At 38.2% G+C, this 23,662-nt stretch overlaps 1 protein-coding gene across 2 annotated transcripts in view; it reads left to right on the top strand.

The window, feature by feature from the left end:
• The window catches only part of LOC133163432 (WD repeat-containing protein 7), a 42,550-nt gene extending 19,313 nt beyond the window's left edge, over positions 1-23,237 (top strand). For both annotated transcript variants that reach the window (XM_061293328.1, XM_061293329.1), the window contains 9 exons: positions 2,886-2,999; positions 9,243-9,467; positions 13,210-13,396; positions 18,374-18,491; positions 18,636-18,785; positions 18,915-18,997; positions 19,074-19,173; positions 20,456-20,560; positions 21,119-23,237. In XM_061293328.1, the coding sequence (XP_061149312.1) occupies positions 2,886-2,999; positions 9,243-9,467; positions 13,210-13,396; positions 18,374-18,491; positions 18,636-18,785; positions 18,915-18,997; positions 19,074-19,173; positions 20,456-20,560; positions 21,119-21,322 (1,286 nt within the window). In that variant the 3' untranslated portion in view covers positions 21,323-23,237. The remainder of the gene's footprint in view (positions 1-2,885; positions 3,000-9,242; positions 9,468-13,209; positions 13,397-18,373; positions 18,492-18,635; positions 18,786-18,914; positions 18,998-19,073; positions 19,174-20,455; positions 20,561-21,118) is intronic.
• Positions 23,238-23,662: the final 425 nt, after the last annotated feature.

Raw genomic sequence — 23,662 nt, forward strand, 5'->3', positions numbered from 1 at the left:
CCTGCAAATCTGGGTTTACGTGAGGAAGTCAATTAATTATTATACAGTGCAGGCAGCTGTTAATTTAAGATCCCGATATTTTGTTTCTCAACACTTTTTGATCGACCCTCACATGAAACTTGCCGGTCAATATTAACATTTATATATATCCGTCGACTTTGTTGAATATCATCCGAAATAGGTTTCTTTAGGATGATTACTCTGGTTATTGTATAGCATGACTTTAATAATAAGTAGAGTTGCAGGTCTCTGATATTGTTGGCACATCTAATTGATAATCTGTAATACACAAGTCTTTCTTATAGTTGGCCTCCAGGCCTCCACATACAGTGACCTCCACTCAACCCTTAGCTTTCCGTGCCTCCTCCATCTTTGCAGTGCATGGCTGATGTTTGAAGCAAAACACCTGCACTCATCCGTTAGCTTTTAGTATTGAGGAATGGTGGTCAATGTCAACTCTTGCTAGCCAGACACGCTATAAAGAAATATAATAAAATTGCATGTAAAGGCTAAATCTTGGAGGTGGATGGATTCTGGCACTGCAGGCGAATACGACAGAAGAGTATGGAACGGTAGCCCAAGAGAGGTGGAGCAGGGGGATGGAGTTAACCTCAAGTAACCACCAATAATCCCACTCACTTCATTAAGTGAAATCACCAGCATTATTCACACCTACACGCTCATGCACACATGCAATTTGGCCCTCAGAACTGTGTGTGTGCCATCTGTTTCTTTGATCACTGAATAGTAATCACCACGCCCTTTCCGTAAGAATATTTCACATCGGGTTGTGCGTTTTGTTTCCCCCCCCACCCACCTGCTGCTCTTGGCGTTTGCCCATATGTCCTCCTTTTGTGTGTTCATATAAAATTGGGCAGTCTGAGGAAACTTTTATAAGTAAAAAAAAATAGAGTATCAGTGAGTCCAGATCATGAAATGGCTATACATCATAATAGAGTGGAATTGATCAACTATAAATTTACAGAAAGGAAGTGCGTTTTGAATAGAGGAAGCGAGAGCAACAGACACAATAGAGTAGGAGGAAAAGGTCCAAGAGGTTAACAAGGCATGCTGGGAGCTATGTGTCATGGCTGACATGACAAGCTTGACCTTGGAGCAAGCCAGAATACCTTCTTCTCCCTCTCCCCTCCCATCCGTCCTAACCCCCTCCCACCTTCAATCCTCCGTTGTACCAAGCACCCCCTTCTTCTTTCTCCCGCAGCGGGTTTCAACTCTTTCATTCTCCAGTAGCTGACTTATAGATCATAGGCCCGCTTGGATGCGTTTTGTAGCGATGTGAAAGTAATGGTGTGGAAGTCCCAGTGGCAAGTGGTTCTGTATATCAGATGAATTAAATTCTCTTGCTGAAGAAACTAGCTAAATACATTTTACTAGACCTCCAATAAGTGCCAATTTCACATTCATCATAACATTGCTTACCCAAGGACTATCTACTACAGCCAAGATTTTATAGATTGACTTAGATACACATTTTAAAAAACATGTATCATTTTCCTGCCATTTCACATTTATGTGACACTTTGATGGTTCTTCTTTCGGCTGCTCTCGTTTGGGGTCGCCATAGCAGATCAATCGTTCCCATCTCACTCTGTCCTCTGGTTAATCACATGAAATCCCAATAAAATAAAAAAACTAAATAAAGTGATACAATTAAAAATGCAATTAAAAATCAAATAATTTAAAGTAAACTAAAGTATAAAACAATAAATTACTATAACATAAAATGTGAAAAAAATATATAAATTAAAACCCGCTAATAAAATGAACTAAAGTATAATATAACAACATTTTATATTATATAAAGCTGAAAAATCAGCCAGCACGAGTCTATTGAATCACATTGCACATGGTAAATTTATCAGTTTGCTTGCAACACACAAAAAATGCATGGTTAGTAGATCAGCTTTTACTTCATTTGTGCTCCTAAAATGTGCAACATGATTTCCCTGGCCTTGTTCAGGGTTGTGGTGTGCCTGCCATGCACCATGTGTTTCCTGTCCGGTCCATCTAATTGAATTCAGCAAGTGTTCTATCAATGCAAAAGCATTCCTCTGCCTTCATATCCATCACAGCGGAACAATTGCGTTTTAATTAAGTCCAATTACTTTTTTATCACTGAAATGTATGCATCACGGTTTGTGTAGCAGCTTCGTGTCAGTTTGTAGACATGTTTGTGATACAAAGCTTTGCAAAGTGCTAATGGAAAATAGCCAACAGTGCGCGTCAGCAGGTTAATCGGAGTACGAAGCCGAATGTTAACTTGGATGAATCACTGTAATTAAAAAAAAGGTGTAATTTTTTCTAATAATGCATTTAATGTGATCACATGGAGATGACTAGGCATTGTCTCTTCAGCTCTAATTGACTGTGTTGCTTTCTTTTGGGTGCGATAACGCTTTTGTGGTGTATTTTTTTTAACTATTCATACTTATCTACCCTGTTTATCTCATTTTTCCCAAATTAACAAATAGGAATGATGATTATTTTCTTGCATGAGTGCCTGTTTGGATTTCATTAATGAATCTATTTAACCATAGATTAGCCTAGCATCAGTTCAATTACCTTTTGTCACTCCATTCATTCGGGAATAATCATTCATTAGCCTGGCTAATGAAAAGCACTGTTAATTGGCAATGGAGCGATAAGGGTTTAATGAAGGCACTAAGTGTAGCACGTGTGTTTGTACCCGTGTGTGTTTCTATTAATTCTCTTGATAACGAGAAGGTCCAATAAACCTTTATTAGCTACTTAACCAGGACAATAAGGATCAATGTGAAACCTGTTGTGATGAGAATACTAACGGCCACGCAAATTGTGAAAATTCAGACCTATGCATTTTAATTAGGCGTGGCTCTATCTTCTAGCCGGCACATCCACTGAACCCTCAACTCCAGCCCCACCTCCTCCTGAAGCTCAACCACTTGAGGTCAAGGCTCCCGAGGAGGAAATGGATACGACGGATGATGACATCACTGCAGGTACGAAATCCTATTTAACATTAACACAAAGTACTGTACCTCACAATGCCTATTTGGGGAACACTTCTGTTTGATTCCCTATAAAAAATCTGGTTAGAAAAGTATAACAGTATAATTTCATTTTAACATATCTTTACAAAACTTCACGCATTGTTTTGGCCATTTAACATTTCTTTAACAGTTTTGATTTTTGTCTGTCTTATCCGCTAACTATTTTAAAGCAGCCAGTAAACATTTTCTGTATCCTTAATGCTAGTCATATTACAGTTTTTGTTTGGGGGGTGGTTGTATTTTTTTTTGTATTATACAAAATAAAATGTGTGTGGTCGTTACATTATTGGTTAAACATAATTTCTTCTACAGCCCAAATTTAAAACAGAAACATCTTAGACTGTCAAGCATCCATTCTGCCACCATACAATCAATTGCACATTATTTACTTACAAATATAGACACGTCTAAATTTATCATTTTACACAAATTCAAGTTCTCTTATAACGTGTAAATTTTTCTTATACACTAATAGCCACATTCATCCAGCCTTATTAACTTATTTAAAAAATGGTTTGACACCTTTACCCTCCCAGCTTCCTTCCCTTCTACTTCTCTTCCCATCCTTCTACCAGACTAATCAATATTACGTACACAGCTAACAATTTGTCATTTCACACTGGTCATTTTTATTTTTTTCCCTCTATTGACAGCAGTATTTTTCATTTTCTGTGCAGCATTAAATCTTTAAAATTGTTCAAACTCCAAGCATGGCTAAGTCTTCTGTTGAGGAAAACTCTGCAAACTTTCGTCTTGTCTTTCCAAAATCATACTGTCCCAACGTGTAATATTTGTTTTCATTGAACACTGAATTCACCATTGTGTGGAACTGCTTGCAAGAAGAGAAAGGCAATCATGCAAATAATATGTATTATTATTATTATTATATACTACAAGATGCTTGTAGAAAAGGAAATTAGAGGTGAAAAACGTGTTAAAAAGACAACGAAAGGGAAAATCCTGCTTGAGAGCAACAGAAACTAGAAAAAAAAGAAGTCACTAGGAAAAGAAGACAAGCATGGCAAAGAATGGTGTTGACAGCGACAGAATTACTTGGCTTTGGGCTGTTACCACGGCACCTGAGTCTACTCTTCTATCCCCCAGAAACACACACACACTTGTCTTGTCATTGTGCTATCGTCGTTCCCCAACAGTAGCAAGTGATGTAATTAGAATCAGTGGCATTGCTGCGGGCTTTCGCACTGCATGTGAAGTGCCTTTTATTATTATTAACTTTTTTCTGACGGGAACCATCAACATGCATTAAAAATGTATGTGCATATTAGAAATTGGATCTAAATGGTCGTGCATCCTGACGGAAAGTAAGGCATCTAACACCAAAACATATTTTGAGTCATTCAAAGTGACGTGGTTAAAAGCGGCCGAATAGTGTGTGAACCTGTGTTCTGCATTTAGCCATTCGTGTATTTATATTATACCAATTGGTTTCTGTTTTGTATTTTGAATGATTTCAAGACTAATTGTATAATGTCGATATTTCATAATGTAACAAAATGATTTAAACCATAATATCAGTAGTTTCTTCACACTAAACTAAATGCAGCCACCACAAACTGAGGGCATCATGTCTCCGTTTCTGTTGATGGGTGTTACCTCAAGGAGGTCAAAGGTCTGTCTCCCTTACACAACACCTCATCACCCCATGTCTGACACCCAAGAACATCATATATATCAATATATTAACAAATACCTGAAAATCTATTGATATTTCAATTCGATCATAATTATATTCACTTTTTTTTTCTGGGCGGCATTCTGTTTACAAGGTATCACTTCTACACCAATCCAAACAAAAAACAAAGTGAAAAGGAAGAAATTGGCCTTTCTTTTCTCAACTCATCTTTTGTTTTCCAGCTTCCACCTTTCACCCCCCTCTCGAGAGGGTTTGCGACAGCACAGATAGAGGTCAAAGGTGAAAAGTCAGGCTGACCCTCACCTCTGTGTCATTAGCCTAGTTGTGATTGGGTTAGCCGAAACGCTAGCCTCCCCTGCTAATCTAATATCATAGCCTGGAGGTTGTTTGGGTCAGATCACATTTCTCTTCAGCACAGATTTAATCTACGATGAGATGAATGTTCTGAGTGCTGACTCTAAACCCTCTTCATTGTTTCTGATGATTGGGTTTGCATGGTTTTTACACATTTGAGGTACATGCCGCTCCATGGGACCGGACATATTTTAGACTAAAGTTATGGTTCGAAAAAATACGTTTGTTAATGTGTTGCATTGTTACTATTCCAGTTACGCATTATTGCCCCTAGTGGAGCGTAGTGGTATCATAAATAAGTGTCATTGGGTAATCACAATAATAACAATCATAACAATAATTGGGGTAATTAATTTTTCTCATAGGGTCACATACTATGTTTGGAATTTGTCTCAAATAGCCTCTGAGCCATTTGAGCTTTGCAGTCACTTAACATGTCAATTGGCCAATTTCATGACTTGCTATATTCATGATTAAGCCCATGAGTAAGCTGCTCGTCAGTCACTTAACACATCCCCCACAACACTTTTCTGTACTCCACAACACACACACACACACAACACAACCATTGCTTCCTTATCCGACCCATTCATGGCTTCTTGCACAAATGCACACAATCACATTCGATTTACCCATCCCCCATTATGTGAACGCTATCACTATGTTCATTCACCCGTATGACGTGTGTGCGCGCACGTATTTGTATACAATAGGGAACACATGAAAAAAAAAGAAAAGAATGGCAAATGATGAAAGTAGGATTTTTACTGGGTGAGAAGATTGGTGTCCGTTATTGATGACAAGATAATAATAAATCTCTGGCAAGTTTAAGTCAACTTATGTTTTGCACAGGGGAGAAGTGGAAGGCAGAGTGCACATCATTACTATTTAACTCAAAGATAAGACACCATTGGAAAAGTCTGGGATTACTAAATTAATCAGATGTTTTTCTCCCCCAACATGTCGACCATGTTTTCATTTTTGCAGTGTCACTAATCGACTTGTTTTCGATTATTCCTGTTTAAAACTCATTAGTGATAGAACCGTGTTTCCTTTACTTACGAGTCTATAAGTTGTTCTGAGTAGCTCAATGTCACCCATGACCCCCGCATCATAATCGAACACCGCCTCTTCCCTTCATAGTTGGGGTTTCTTGTGAGCACAGATTCTTGTCTGTCAGTTCTAAGACAATGAAATGCAGTTAACCTTTAGACCGGCTTAGGCAAGTTCGAAGGACAATGACCACTTTAAGATTTCCAATTGTCTTTTCTGTGCCTCTTTTCTTTATCATCTTAATTGTGTTTTCAATTATTGCCCGAGCTTTACTGTCCCCTGACATTCACTCTAAGGACGGCGAGTATCCTTGACCACCAATATATTCCATAACTGGAGTACACTTCTATTTAAAGGAATTTTCTCTCGATTATTCTTTCTTTTCCAGAATATTTTCCATGTACTACTCTTTCTACTGTTTGCTTTCTCCTTTTAGCTGCTTTCGTTCTCACATCGGTTTCCTGCTGATATTGATCCCCTTCCCTGAGTCCCGAGTGATCAAGTTTTACCAGCCTCATATTGATTACCAATAGATGCAGAGCCATGACGTAGGATTGAAGGTTGATAGGGTTACCGCTTTTGAAGTGGGGTTTAGTAAGCTTGTTAGCAGGATTCCCCCAAAAGGAAGATAATTTAGTTGTTATTGTAATATGTCCACAAATCATGTATAATTGGTATTTTGTATACATAGCATTACGTAAATATTTATCATTAGTCCAATTTGACTGAATTACCTCAACTTGTTTATTCACATTTTAATATACAGCCGCCCTTGCTTTGTTGCCAGAGCTGCGAAACTATGAAAAATAAGTGTAACTTGTAGTCCAAAATTATAGTCATGTTAAAAATATATATTTTTCCCCAAAAAGCCACTTCTACTACTTGTGCCATTCTTTTCTGGATTTTCCTCCATTCATCCATTGTGCCATTCCTTAACTTGCCTCCCTCATGTTCTCTGTCCGTCTGACCTTAAAAAAATATTGTTGCATTAAGTTATTTTCTTTCTTTTAAGGGTAATGTTATTTAGTCAGATGTTGTTTTTTTTTGTCATTCCAATCCATTGACGATTTAGCCAAACGTAGGCGAGCGGAGAGGAGAGCTTGTTCGTGCCCCTCTTTACTTTATTGGGTTAAGTTTGGGAGCAGGTTGACCAAGAAATACGATTTAGATACAATGTCATTATAATGGATCTTTCAGTCGTGAAGGAAGGAGATCGATGGCCTTCAAAAATCAGTCATTCCTTCCACACCGGTCGAGAGGCCGCAGGTAGGATGAAAGTCCCCCAACAACTGTCCGCGGACATCTCATTTCATAAATGACATTCAGATCATCTGCCACTCTTAAGAAAAAAAAAAAGCTTTCACATGATCAAAATTTTTTTTCTTTTCTTTAAAATGACTACGACTGACCCAACTGTCAAGTTTAGCACCGATTTTAATCTTACGAGGGCACACAAAAGAAAGTCTCAATGTACATTTTAATTGTGTAGTTTAACAAATAAAGTTTGCACCTGTTCAGTCAGACAGTATCACGGGATATTTTGAGCAAATAAAAAAAGCACTATTTTATATATATATATATATTTTTTTATTCTATTAATTTGACAACTGCATGTTTTCGTGAATTACACACAGTACCTTTAAATATATAATGTCATCAAACCTTTAATATATTCTGCCATAACTTTTTTCCTTTCTGTAAATCAACTTTTTTTGTGATTGTGGTTGGAAGTCTATCTGTAATTCTGTTATCAACTGGCCCAGTCTGGCCCAGGGAATGGATGCCATCTGTAATCCATTTATCAGAGCCAGCCGCTGGGCCTTCTTCCAAATGACAGCTGGCCTTTTAGCAATCTCATTATAAAGACCACCAGGATATAGTATGAAAATATGGGGGAAGGGGATTCGGAGGTTCTAAAAAATTTAGTAACTAACAAACAATGGGAATATTACTCGAGCTGTATCAGAAATTTGACCTTGAAGGAAATTATGTTTGATTTAGTCATTTAACTTCACATGCTTTTGCATTAGTTGTCACCCGACCCGACCTTTGTGTGGAGTTGTTGACATAGCGAAATTTATTGCATCTGGTGTATGACAGTGCCACCAATTTCTACTCAATGCCCTGTTCCAAGTCCTGTTTCGTTTGCAACTGAATACACACATGCTGTTTGCCAAATCCATGTTTTCTACTCCACTGTGTGAAATCACAACTGCCATTGAAAATTCATAATATCATTGTGATCTATGCGTTATGATAAATAGTTGCCAGAATCATGCAACGTTAACAAATCTCAAAAGTAACCAGCAAGACCGCACGGCAGGGACTACCTCTCTCTTTGTATGTTCATTTTACAACCTCCTGCTGCTAGCGTGGGAAGGGAGGGTGGCGTGTGGGTGGGTGTGGTTAGCAGGCGCTTTGTTCCCTGCGATATAAATTAGTTGCAGTGATTTGCTCACTCACCCAAAGATGGGGAGAATCAGAAATAAAAATCATGCGTGTTGGTGGTAATAGGCAATTGCATCCACTCTTTCTCTCTCTCACTCAATTTGATTCTCTCTCTCACCCACACATGGCATGGCTTACACACCTACACACACACACACGCAATTTATATGTTGCTCTTATTGGCCATGTGAGCTTTTTAACCATGTGTGTAAGGAGCTCTCATCTCCTGCTGTGATTTTGCCACACACACACTCTTCATGAGGCTGCTGCTGCTGTTCCCCGTTGTGCAGGTCCTTTTAGGTACAGTACACACATACTCACAAGATTCTTGGTAGGTGTTTGCGAACACAGTAGGAACAAGCACAAATACTCAATAGATAGAAGTGGCCAAAGTGTGTCTTATTGCATGTGTCAAAAAGAAGAAAAAGCCCTAAGAATGATTGTGTATCCATGCACTGTGACAAAATGATTTCAGTTGAGCAAATAGGTGTATGCTTGCATTTGATTGGTTGTAAGCAATGTTCAATGCCTTGACAGTAGAACCATTGTATTCCATTTCGTTATCAGCTTCATGTTGATTCATGATTTTTAACAAACTTCAGAGTGAAAAGAATTACAGAATTTAAGTTGTACCTGTAGGCTTTCTTTTCCTTGAAATGCTTCTCTTTGTCTCTGTGCAAAAGGGTGCCTCTCAAACCTTCCACCAAATGCCAAGAAGATCTCCAACTCATACGAGGAGCGCCGGAAACAGGCCACCGCCATCGTGTTGCTGGGTGTCATCGGGGCAGAGTTTGGGGCCGAGATTGAACCTCCAAAAGGCGCAGCACGTACTCGGGCCGGGCAGGTCCCCGAAGGCTTTGGACCAACAAGTGGCGGTTCTTCTAATTATTCCCTGGCAAGACACACATGTAAGTAACTGGGACCACAAACATTATTAGTGTGGGTAAAAACTCTTGCCTTGTCTTAAAACGCAACTTGACCTAAGATGGACCTTGTTTCTGTGATCATTTGGAAAAAAAATTCAGTTTGGCAGCAGTTAAAGCTCACAAACTGTTGATACCATTTTCTGCCCACATTTTGCAAAACGAGGATAATTCGAAACCAAACTAAAACATGACACTGCTTTTCCCAGAATTAAGTAGATTGTTATTAATAAAATACCTCAGAATTCAACCACAATCCATGCTGATGCAGGTCGAACTTTCAAATGTAAAACTAGATAAAAAAAAATCACAGATGGATTATAAGTGAGGTGGAAGGTTGAGATTGATTTTAATCTGCCAATCTTGACTCTTTAAAGAACTCACTGAACACACACACACACAAATACACGCACACACATACACACACAATGATTGATCTGAGCCTGTGCCACGCTGAGCCTCCCACACTTTAGCCGCAGCGGGCACCAAACCTGCACTAAGCAGAGCTGCTCTTCCGTCCTGCTTCTCCTGAGCTCTGATTGGTTGTCTCTGGGGGGCATCCAACCAGACACGGAGCCTGTCTGTTCACTGATAGGCTTGTGAGTCATGGTCATTTTAAGTGAGGTCTGGGCACAGTGATTTGCTCACCTGAATGGACTTAACATTTACATGAACTCCCTACAAATCTCATAGTTTAGTCTCTTATTTTCCCCTAGAACAATACTGGTACAAGTACCTGGAATAGTCACTGATCCCAATACAACTAGTACTTTTGATACATGAAATTTCCCAGAAAAAAACAGTGAGAGATCATTTTAAAGACCAATACATCCCAATATAGCAACGTTCCTAATTTTCGTATAAATAAAATTTCTCGTTCCTGATCATAGAATGACCGTCATAAGTACCAATGCCTTGAAATAAAACTGGTATTGGTACTAAAACCTGGTGTTGGTACTCGCCCATCACTAATTGGCATGATAAAATTCAAGTCGACTACTCGCCAAAGACTGATGTTTTCATTCAGTACAGTGCTCCAATTAAAAAAAATGTTTTGCAATCATGCACCATGTTTTCACAAACAATAGATTTTTCATACACGCAAAACATACACATTAGAGCACAAGATTCCAGAAGAATGTGTTCTCGTGCTGGGCCCACCACAGCATGATGGGATTTTGTTTTGTTTTCTGGCTCTCCTTCCACTTTGATTGTTCGAATCCCGTTTGAGCCTGGCTTTTTTTGTTCCGCCCTCCACTCCTTCTACCTAAGTTACCAAAGCTGCTCATTGGCTGCTCACTCTGAAGTATCCAACACAATATATGATGATTCTTATCTTATTCAAGTCATGTTTGGCCTAAACATCGGCCAAAAGAGAGCAACGACGGAGACAGTTGTTGTTTCCATATTTTCATTCAGGTCTCTTCAGGAGTTTTAGCCTCATTCAATCAGTCTGTCCTTCAGCCCCTTCTCATTCAGTCTATTGTTTTTCTCTCTCCGTCTACCCCATCCCGTACTTCACCTGTCTCTGTCATGAAATTGAAAGATGGATTGGTGTTGTTGGCATACAGTGCTCTGTGTTTGTGTGATAAATGAGAGCTGTCTACCCAGAGAGAAGCCAGGTACAGTAGTCTACGCGCCAGGGTATGGATTTATGTTTTCAAATGGTGAGAGAAGAAATGTGGAGGATAGAGGGGGAAATTGAGCCTAGGATGGAAGGAAAGACAGACAGATGATCACAAAGGAATGGTCGGACAGGTTACGAGACAAAGCGGCCATCGCGGTCTTTCTCTGGACAATTATCTCTCCCGTAAATGTCAAAATACTGCAAGTCCCTGCAGGGGTCCATTCATCATGAATGGTGGCATTTTGAAACATTCATGAGAGCTGATTGGAAATTGAGGTTTTTGTTGTTGTTTTTTTGTCAACAGCACTGAGCACAAAAACACAAGAACGATTTTACAAAATACATTTGAATCATTTCAATTTCATATAAGTCATATTGTTGCACGTCACTAAAATTCAATTTCAACTCACCTCGTCTACTTCTTATAATTTGGAGAACATCATTCAGGCTTTAAAGATGCATTCAAAGACAATGCAAAAAAATGCCAGCCTTTATCCATGAATTATAAGTCAAGACATTTACTCTTTGTAGTTGGATCGAGACTTTATCCACCAAGTCCTTAACTTTGATTTACCTTCACTCAACTAAAACAAACAAAAAGAGGTTGCCAGGTGTAGCAAAGAAACTAAAACCCCTCTTGGGCAGGCAGTTAAGTTGGCCCTGTAAATTAAAATGTACCAGTCTATTGCTATTTCAATCTTTTTTTTTTCCCCACTTCTTCCTTCCTCCCTTTGTCTCTCCTCCTACCAAACTCCTCTAATTACCCTCTTGGTGTTAATGTGACATGTTTACTACTCTAACGAACAGCCCATTATGGCCGACTGATGCTTTGTCAATAGATATTGAGTCATTTGAATCTAGAGCCTTCCTTTAAATAAAGATGTCCACCAAGAGAAATAGACCTCGGTGGAGACTACGCTCACTTTTTCTTCACTAATGTCAAAAGAGCTCCAATTGAGTCTCTAGTCTTCTTTACTTGTCTTTAAAATAAAACAAGGCTGCAAAATCATGACATCATAACAAGAATTCCATGTTTGTGGGGTTTTCTGTTTCACTATGAGCAGAGCATCCCCATATAAAATTCACAGGGATTTGACTTGGACCAGTGATCTTTTGCTCTGTGACCTCAGTATCACGCCCCTCCCCTAAGGTCTCTCACACAGCCACACATTCAGTTTATATACTGGTTATCAGTTTATGTGAAACTAATCGCTCTCTAGAGCCCACATTGATTTACTGTCCGAAGCAGGAGAACAATTAAGTTAGCAAATGACTGTTTGCATATTTTACACCCAGACTACAACGGCATTCAACAAAATCATTGTTGTATGAAGTGCAGATTTGTTTTTGCATTCATTGATTCATTCTTGTTGCATCCCTTGATATTTTGGAGTTTACGTTCCATTGTCAACAAAAATATGCGTACCATATTTATAATGATATACGTATAGTAAACATCATATCACCTCTTGAAGATGATTACTACAGTGGCTGTAGTTGGAATATTGGAATATTTTGGTATCTTTAATTGGACAGTTTTTTTATTGGTTTAATATACTTCTTGTGTTCTATTAACATTTACCAACAGTTTAAAATCCTGTTCTGGTGTTTGAGCTGCCTTGTTTTGACCATTTCCCCTCTATATCACTGCTGAGGCTTGAGGTTTCCTCTGAGTGTGATCTACAGGCAGTCAGTCACCTGGGAGATAGCCAAGGGGGGAGGATTATGTGTGTTTGGGGGAGGTGGACGTTATTGAGGGTTGGGGGTGTTTTTTGGAACCTTAATGGTCAGTGGGTCCCTAAAGAGACTGGCTCAAATGTCAGGTCAGCTATGAAATGACCTCCATCTCGCTCACTTGGTTCTTTCTGTGCGGGCATGTTGTAGTTCCACTCGCAGTTCAATTCAATCTTAAGGAATTTGCCATTTTTCAATTATAAAATGTAGTTTTAATGTACATGTTTTTGCCCTTTGTGATGTAACATCTTGTCTCCAATGCCTTGACCAGGCACGCTAATTGCTTATACTAATCTAAGTCCTATGATATCTCAGTGAATTTTATTCACTGCTAACATATTAATATTCAGTGATTGACTATTTCAGGTAAGGCGCTGACCTTCCTGCTACTGCAGCCCCCCAGCCAAAAACTGCCACCACACAGCACAATCCGTCGCACTGCCATCGATCTGATCGGCCGAGGCTTCACCGTGTGGGAGCCGTACATGGACGTGTCTGCGGTGCTCATGGGACTGCTGGAGCTTTGTGCTGATGCTGAGAAGCAACTGGCTAAGTGAGTCCTTATACACATACATTTAAAAAAATAAATAAAATAAAAACACTTTTTCTACATCATACAGTTTTGCAAATTTTGCCCTTATAGTGCTTTGTTTTCTTAAGGGTTTAATTGTGATGTGTAATTTTTTGAAATTCACATTATTTTGTATGCATTGATAAATATCAATAGGGCAATTTGTTGGTTTAACTTATTTACCCTGACTTATAGTTTTGATTTTGTATTTCTCAATACTTATTTTAACAAGTTTTGTTCCAACAACATTAGCTAAAACTGCTCCAAATAAAATTCTGATTGATTTGAGACATTTTTAATATTAAAGTAAATGAAAAAAATACAAAATACAGGGATATAAAATATAGGGAAGTGATGTGGTATGCTATTGTACTAAAACGCTGCACTCAAACGCAACCCAGCATTTGAGTAACATAGAGCTGACACAAAAACATGGGATCTAGACTTTAATCCGATTGCAAGCCATTACCATGATGCTGCATCGTCTGCATTGCACTGACATGACAACCGCTTTCTGTGTTCATCTGTTTAAGTTAAATGACCACTTCCTAAAATGATGTACATGCTTTTATGTTGAAGGAAACCTTATCTAAAGCCGGCATTCATCGCTCACAGTTGTACAAACCTGTCAACGCAATTCTTGTCAGAGTCTGGGAAGTATGATTCAGAATTTCAGCGAGGATATTTATCATACTTGCAATCAATGTATTTATAAATAAAGCTTGCAGGTTTCCTTCAGATACTCTAGCTTCCCCCAATGTTCGGCAAAATGCCTGTAAGGTTAATTGAAGACTCCAAATTGTCCTTAATTGGGAGTGTGAATGGTTATTTCCGATTTGTCCCGTGCAATTGATAACCAGTCCCAGATATGTCCAGCCTCTTGCCAAAAATCATAAGCAGGGTAAGTAGTGAGAAATGAATGATTGAATGAAACTTTTAGTAGAAAAGAGACTGCATTTCACAGAGCCTCATTTTGTGTATGATGCATCATACATGAGATAAGAAATCGCTATAGTGTCCATGAAGTGATTTTGTTAAGTCTGAAACCCGAGATGCGCAAGTCTGGTTTAATGAGTATGGATATGTCTGCTGTCTGTTGGGCGTGAGTGTGTATTTGTGTGCGTGTGCGCTGACAAGCTATAAACACATTTCGGCGTGTCAATTTCTTTGCAAAGTGAAGACAGCTTCAAAATCAACAATGTTATTTTTTTCAAAGCTGGTTCCGTTGAAAAAAAGATACAGATTTTTGGGCTGATACTGTGGCCGTTTGCAAACCGTTCTTAAGGTGCTTTAATTACTCACGCTATGTTTAAAAGGGGAAGGCAGCATATGAGGAGTTGAATGAAAGGAAGTGCATGTGCACACAGAAGCTTGTATTTCCATGCAGCTGAATCGCAGTGAGGCTCTTTGTCCCTGTTGCACACTACTGGTCATCAATACAGCTCCTTACAGAGCAGAGCGCCTTGTGTGAGTGTGCGAGTGGAAGTGATAATCCTTTATTCAATTCGTACAGAATGGGAAAAGCCTCTGTCGTGGAAGACTTGCACACGTTTTATACACTTTCAACGTCAGGCCCAGACCACTATTTTACCTACTGCGTTCATTTTAGATAGATAGGTAGATAGATAGATAGATAGATAGATAGATAGATAGATAGATAGATAGATAGATAGATAGATAGATAGATAGATAGATAGATAGATAGATAGATAGATAGATAGATAGATAGATAGATAGATAGATAGATAGATAGATAGATAGATAGATAGATAGATAGATAGATAGATAGATAGATAGATAGATAGATAGATAGATAGATAGATAGATAGATAGATAGATAGATAGATAGATACGATAGATAGATAGATAGATACGATAGATACGATAGATAGATAGATAGATAGATAGATACGATAGATAGATAGATAGATACGATAGATAGATAGATACGATAGATAGATACGATAGATACGATACGATACGATACGATACGATAGATACGATACGATACGATACGATACGATACGATACGATACGATACGATAGATACGATACGATACGATACGATACGATACGATACGATACGATAGATACGATACGATACGATACGATACGATACGATAGATACGATACGATAGATACGATACGATAGATACGATACGATAGATACGATACGATAGATACGATACGATAGATACGATAGATAGATACGATAGATACGATAGATACGATAGATACGATAGATACGATAGATACGATAGATACGATAGATACGATAGATACGATAGATACGATAGATACGATAGATACGATAGATACGATAGATAGATAGATACGATAGATAGATAGATAGATACGATAGATAGATAGATACGATAGATAGATAGATAGATAGATAGATAGATAGATAGATAGATAGATAGATAGATAGATAGATAGATAGATAGATAGATAGATAGATAGATAGATAGATAGATAGATAGATAGATAGATAGATAGATAGATAGATAGATAGATAGATACGATAGATAGATAGATACGATAGATAGATAGATAGATACGATAGATAGATAGATACGATAGATACGATAGATACGATAGATACGATAGATACGATAGATACGATAGATACGATAGATACGATAGATACGATAGATAGATACGATACGATAGATACGATACGATCGATACGATCGATACGATCGATACGATAGATACGATCGATACGATCGATACGATCGATACGATCGATACGATAGATAGATACGATGGTTGAGAAAAAGACTTAACTTAAACATTAAAGCCTCTCACCTCAGCACAAAGGTGGACATAAGGCACACGCTCACATTTGAAAATAAATCTGTCGTTATAGAAAAAAAAGTAAAAAAAAAAAAAAAAGTATATTTGAAGTTGAATTAGTAGTTTTTATGCCAAACGATATAGAAATCAAATTCCATCCATGCTTTTTGATTCACGTGTGACAAAGCAATTGTCGACCGTGGAGGTTCAAAGGAACAGCACACGTTAATGTTATGTTTGTAATTTTTTTGTTACAAAATATTTGGTAAATTACACCTTCAAATCTCATGTCTTCGTGTTATTTCACTTGTCTGTGTTAATCTACTTATATATTAATTTATTACCAAATATATAAATCCCAGTTATTATTATTATTATTATTAAACCATCGCTCCAAATTCCAAAGATTTGGATGTCAGTCAGTACATTAGTCAAAGTCAAAGTCTGCTTTATTGTCAACGTCTTCACATGCCGAGACACACAAAGAGATCGAAATTACGTTTTCTCTATCCCACGGTGACAAGACATATTACACGATATAGACATACAAGTAAACGACGCAATATGAAAAACAAGAAGGCACAAACAATAAATAATAAGAGTAATAATAATAAATAATAAATAAACAGATAACACAACAAATAAGAGCCAGTGTGCATACAGACAGTAAAAGTACAGGACGCTACGCAGAACGGGGAAGCGAGTTCAGGATCCTAACAGCCTGGAGTATGAAGCTGGTTGAGAGTTTCATTGTGTGATTATTATTATTTTTTTCTATTTGTCCACTTTGTTTAATACACTAAAAAGCGAGCCTCAATGATTTTAGTCCACCGTAAACCCAACCAATCCGTAATTTACTCAGAAAGTCAAACGTTTAACCTGTCAACTCAGTTGCGGTGTTGATTTCTGGTTGCAGTGACTCACACAATGTGACTGATGTTATTAGCTCCTTCCTCACACAAAACAATCAATATCCCCCTTTTATCACTGTGTGCGTGCATGTGTATTGGGGGACCCATTATTGAGTGGATAATCTCAACATTGTATTGGCTATCAAAGCACAAAGCAAGATGGCTCTTACTCTGAACTCGAGTAAAATGGTAATTTAATATACTTCCAATATCTGTACTTAGATGTACTGTACATGAGTTTTTCCATTTTACTCCTTCTATTGTCAGAGTTGATTTCCATTATTTTATTGTTCAGATGCATTAGTTCAGTGTCTAATAAATATACAAAGTGCCTCTGAATGTCTAAAAATAATTGGTGACAATTGTGTGCGTGCGTGTGTGTGATTCCCAGTGATAATGATAATTCAGATTATTTCATTACATGGATTCAATGTTGGTCATTAACCACATTGGTTTTCATTCCAATTAGCTCCTCGCACTCTTGCCTTCTATCAACATCGTGACTGTTTCCAATTACAGCCAACACTATAAATGAAATGAAACATTTCGGCATTGCTGATTTATTGCTAATATATTACCTGTGTTAATCTGTGGTTGTGATCTGTAATCAAGGGAGATGAATCGTGCAAATCATCCCCCCCCCCCCCCCCATTTCCTCTCTTTTCCTCGCTGACCCACTCATTTGTTAACACGCTCTCCCTTGCCCCGCACCCCGCCACCCATGTCACACGTCTCCACTCGGCGAAGTGAGGGGCCAGCTGTTAGGGTGTGTGCATGTGTCGTGTGCGTCTAATTCCTGTTGCATTGTGGGAGTCCATTATGCCGTTGTCTGGTGAATGGCTGCCATTGACTCAGCCTTGACATTATAAGCTGCCCGCTAATCTCTTCACTTCATATATTTGTAAGTCTCTCTCTCTCTCTATCTCTCTCACCCCTCTTTCTCTCTCTCCTTCTGTCTCTCTCACTTTCTCTTCTTCTTACTGTTGGACTCCATTCCTGTACCAAAGTAGCCAATTTCAAATGAACCACCTCTTAGCAACAGTTCCCAGTTATCACTCGATCTACAAAATATATATCATCATCCCATGTCGCTTTTCTGCTGAATTGTTTTGTCACAAATCCTGTTGATTTTCCAAGAGATCAGGTTTTTGTTTAAATCCATCTTTACCGTCTGATGGGAGTTGAAAAACAACCCGTCCCAGTTTTACCATCTCACGCAAAGCTCCGTTTCCTCTCTCTTCGTCCATAGTATTACCATGGGGTTGCCCCTCAACCCACCGGCCGATTCAGCTCGCTCGGCTCGACACGCCCTCTCTCTTATTGCCACCGCCCGTCCGCCAGCTTTCATCACCACCATTGCAAGAGAGGTGAGCTCAAATGTATTCAAAGTGCCTAAAAATGTTGACAGAAATATATTTACAGTATAAATGTATTGTTCTTATCAAATACTAACTGTTGAAATAGAAGCACCTTCTCTGTTAAACAAATACTATCATTTATTATTTTTGCAGGTCCATCGATTTAATGCAGCCCAGGCTAACTCTCAGTCGCAGCAGAACGTTCACACCACCACTCTGGCCCGAGCCAAGACTGAAATCTTGAGAGTGATTGACATCCTAATAGAGAAGATGCCTGGGGATGTTGTAGACTTGCTCGTCGAGGTAATCATGTTCAGGAGTTTTTGAATTTCAAACAATAATAATGGGCACGAAATTGTAGGTTGCTGTGATGATTACCAATATTATAGATGGGCACCTCCTCACCATCTTACATTATCTTCTCATCCTCAGGTGATGGATATCATCATGTACTGTATAGAAGGGTCTCTGGTCAAGAAGAAAGGCCTGCAAGAGTGTTTTCCTGCTATTTGCAAGTAAGTTGATGTGGGACGAAATGTAAATGCATTTGTTTCAGTGTCACAATGTTTGATTTTTGGGAAATCTCTTCAGGTTCTATATGGTGGGTTACTGCGATCGTAGTCACCGCATCGCTGTCGGAGCTCGTCAAGGTTCGGTGGCCCTCTATGATGTTCGCACTGGGAAATGCCAGGTACGTTAAAAGAGACTTGTTTAACAAACAATTATTCAAGACCACAAAAATAAGCATTCAATAAACTGCCACCTCATCATCAATTCCTTCAAATTATTTGTTAACTAATCAGAAATTATTGGATTTTGGTTTGGGTCTTTTAGTTTTTATCCATATTCTATTCATTACCCTAATACACGTCAACACCATAGCGTACATCCAGATGATATAGCACTCTGGTAATTACATAGTTTAATAAACATGGAAAATATCAACGTGTTCAAAGGTTTTTGTGTGTGTCCCGCTGTTTTGACATATCATAAATGATGACGTAAAAGAGCTGAAAGGATGAAATGGGAAATAGGTCTTGGGATGTTGCCTTAAAACAGGCAATGGAAGCCTCATACTGAAACATGAAAAGACGTGGGACTTGTGTGTGTAAAATTTTTTGAAAAGACTGAGATTGGCCTGGAAAACTGAGGGGAAAAAAAAAAATAATTCAGACAACACAACTGGGATCTAATATCAGGGAGAGAACCAGGTAAAAAATATAAGATTTTCATTTCATTGTGATATTATATTTTTCTTCTCTAACCACAGATGGGCTATAATTTCAGGGTCTTGGGCGCCCAAGGCGACATGCCTTAATCTCATCTAGTGGTGAGCGTTTCTAATCCCAGTCGCTGGCAGGGTCGGTCGGAATGGAGATTTCTGTGAGGGCCTTTATTGTGTTACACACCTTTCATCTGGTGGGACACTTTATTTGGTTACACACAGTGCAGCGTTCCATTATTCCGTCTCGCGAGTTCTGGCGGCGAATGGCAGCATCTGTTGGAGCCCAAACTGCACCTCGCCTGATGGAATTATTTCGCTCAAACCAAACACTTACTGTCAAGAAAAATCCTGAGATTTTTCTGTTTTGTCTCAATAAAATTTCTGCAAAGATCAACATTAGTTCTTTGTCATATCTTCATTATCACAAAATCTAATTTATTGAAGTAAGATGTTAACACGGTGTGATAGCATCCAAAACCCAGAGAAATTATTGAAGTTAGAAGTCAGTGAGTGAGACAAATATTGCAATGTAACACTGTCCTTTCCTCAACTGGGCCGCTTTCGTATTTTTTATTTTTTTTTCCACAATTGGGGTGAACCAAGTCATCTTTCTGTGATACATGAGTCCTTAAATGTCATTAGAAAATCCTTGTTGAATTATTTTATTTTATAACACTGTGGCACAAATTACACATCAAATTTTACATCTTCCATTGCTAACTGTGACTTCTTTTCTATTTCTATTTAGAATATCCATGGCCATAAAGGCCCAATCACAGCGGTGTCATTTGCCCCTGATGGCCGTTACCTGGCAACCTACTCCAATGCTGACAGTCACATCTCCTTCTGGCAGGTAAATACCATTTTCCACACATTTTGAAACAGTTTTACATGACTGCATTTTCCACCCAAAAATTGCATTCAGCTATTTTTAAAACAATTTGTCAAACAACAACAAATTATGATATCGCTAGCCAAAATGTGCAAAATCTTTAGATTGTGATTTTATTTTGGATGATGAAAACAATGAATGATTTTCATGTTCATTCTGTTTGCAAGGTAATTCCACCTTTTATTGTCGTACAAAAGTCTGACCAAAACCTCCAATGAATTGTTTTACTGGTAGACATGCAAAACTTGCAGCCTGCATCAGAGCTGATTTCAGATACATGGTTTTGTATTTCAGCCATCGTTATATAATATGTTTTCATAATGTTTATTATGGTTTATTAATGTACTATTAAGCCTCACTTTATGTGTAAGGGTTAGTACTACTGCCCTGACCAGCTGGTAATTGACATACATTATCTCTGTGAATGTGACTTTATTTGCGTGTGTGTCTGAGGGAAAAGCTTTTCCTAAATATTGCCAATTAGTAAAGAGGAATATCTTTTTAAAATGCCCAACTCAGATGAATACCAGTCTGCTGGGCAGCATTGGGATGTTGAACTCAGCCCCTCAGCTGCGCTGCATTAAGACCTACCAGGTTCCTCCGGTCCAGCCGGCATCTCCTGGCTCCCAGAACCACTTGAAGCTCGCTCGCCTTATCTGGACCTCCAACCGAAACGTCATCCTCATGGCACATGACGGCAAAGAGCACCGCTTCATGGTTTAAATGAGATCAATACTATGAAGTTAAGCTGCAGTTCATGTGTAGAGCTCATTGGCGTCCGGCTTCTTGGTTTTTGTGAAGTTGCTGTGATACAGATAGTAGACTTGGAACTGAAGTTTTATTTTCAAATAGACTGAAATTGAAGGCTTAAAAGCAATGAAACCATTTGAATTAGAAATTAGTGGTTTTTTTTTTGTTTGTTTTTTATGAGAACCCAATCTACATTTAGGTTTATATGTGTATATAGTTTTGTTTTATCTTCCACAGTCAGGGTCATGCTAATATATTTGTTGGCTGAAACATAACGCCATTTGTGTTATGTTTTAGTAATTTATCACTCTAGTCATTCCTAATTATTTGTTAGTTTTCTTCCTTAGTCACAATTGAAGCCATCAGCGGTCCACACATTCATTTCTATTTATTTAATGTTGGCCCCTATCATGCCAGTAAATTGGGTGTTGTTCATTGTGTTGATTTTTTTAGGACACGATTTAATTTTTATTACCGATAAATCATTTCACTTGACATCCCTGAGCAGATTTATGAGTGGGCGCTGTTAAAATATGACTTGTGGTTTGATTCTGCATCGATGTCCCCATGCGTCGCTTTGGCAGTCATTGTGCAGTCGTTCGTCTATGGAGCAGAATGGGTCAACAACGATGGTCATCTCTGAAATTAATCTTAAAGGTCACCCCGATTGCTGTTAACAGGGCACAATGAGAAAATTACTTCGCTTTTCCTCCATGGCGGTATCCAGAGTTGTCATTGTGTAAATAAGAAAATATTTATTATTATTGCCATTAATTGGCATTTCATTACATGCAATGAAAACATGAATTAAAAGTGTCCTGTTGTAGTCTTTAGGGTTCAAGACTTTGATATTTCAGCCCCTTTTAAAAACATGGCTCCCATTTAAATTTGTTCTCTTTCCACTGCTAAACTTCTAATAAATTCAACAGCCGTCAGATGACCTTTCTTCCCTGTCATGGTTCAAAACCAAAATAGTCCTGGGTGTTCATACATTTCAAGAAAAACAGGAGATGGTGTTTTATTATGTTGATAACACATATGTCCCCTTATTCCCACATTTCTTTATTTTCCTAGATGAAATTCCAACGTGTACAGTATGAATATCAGAGCGTCCATGTGATGTAGTCTAGTATTAGTCTTGCATGATTTCTTATTTGTGGTGTGTTTGACTGCCTGAATGCCTGCATGGCAATGACTTCCTCTTGTTATCTACACTAAAGCAAACAAATGTACTAATTTGACTACAGTGCATAATAACAATTAAAAGATCATCTCATCATGTCTTTGTGCGTTACCAATGTAGGTTTGCGTACTTGCTTCATGAAACATGAACATTTTCTAAATACAATATGTGTATCGGGGAGAAGTAATACACATTTAAAGTATTGTTCTCCTAATGCTGTGCTTGTTAAAGAGGCTACTGACAACATTCCCATCTCATCTGTTGTGAGGGAAGCAGATAAAAGAAAAAAAAAAAGATCACGCTTAACATAATTCTATGACAAATACAGTATGTCGTGTGCAAATTACATCACTGCTGTTTCTGGCTACAAGTTCCCCTGGGCACAATTTTTTTTCTTATTTTATTTCATGCAGACATTTATGCACAATATATCCATGGATTATAAAAAGGTTTTAATCCCAGTGCAAATTTAGTTTTAGAAACTATTTCTTATTCTATTTACCCTTCCACTCTCCCGACAGTGGTTCCTCCCTCTAGTTTCCTTCAGTTTTCAGTGATGGTGTCAGAAAGCTTCTAACAGTGATACGCACCTGTAAACACAAGTGTCAAAGCTTTTCACAAGTTTTGTCCCAGTTTAGATGAAAAAAAAAAATCCCGTAGCTCATAAGACTGCCCTTGAGACTTCCACTACACTGGATGTAAAAAGTCTACACACACCTGTTCTAATGTCGGGTTTCTGTGATATTTAAAAAAGAAAAAAACTGAAACTATTATTAATTTCAGAATCATTTCTATTATTAATGTGACCACTAACTAGTATAACTCAATTGATTTTTTTCTTTTCTTTTTGAGAACTTTTTTTAATTACAGTCTGGCATTTCAACAGCGATGTGGAGTCTTTTTATGTCTACTGTAATTCTAGAGAGCATTGAGATCTCAGTCTTGGATTTTCTCCAGTATGCGCGAGGGTTTGAACAAAAAAACAGTTTTTGTCGGCCTCTCGAGGGAGAGAAGGTGAGAAAACGAAGGCAAAGAGAAAGAGCTGAAGAGTAAATAACAAGTGAGGAAAACCAGTCATCCAAAAAAATGAGAACATTCCTTGATGGAGGAAGTGAACCGAAAAAGCCTAA

This window comes from Syngnathus typhle, linkage group LG12 (assembly GCF_033458585.1).
Source record: "Syngnathus typhle isolate RoL2023-S1 ecotype Sweden linkage group LG12, RoL_Styp_1.0, whole genome shotgun sequence".
Classification (NCBI taxonomy): Eukaryota; Metazoa; Chordata; class Actinopteri; order Syngnathiformes; family Syngnathidae; genus Syngnathus; species Syngnathus typhle.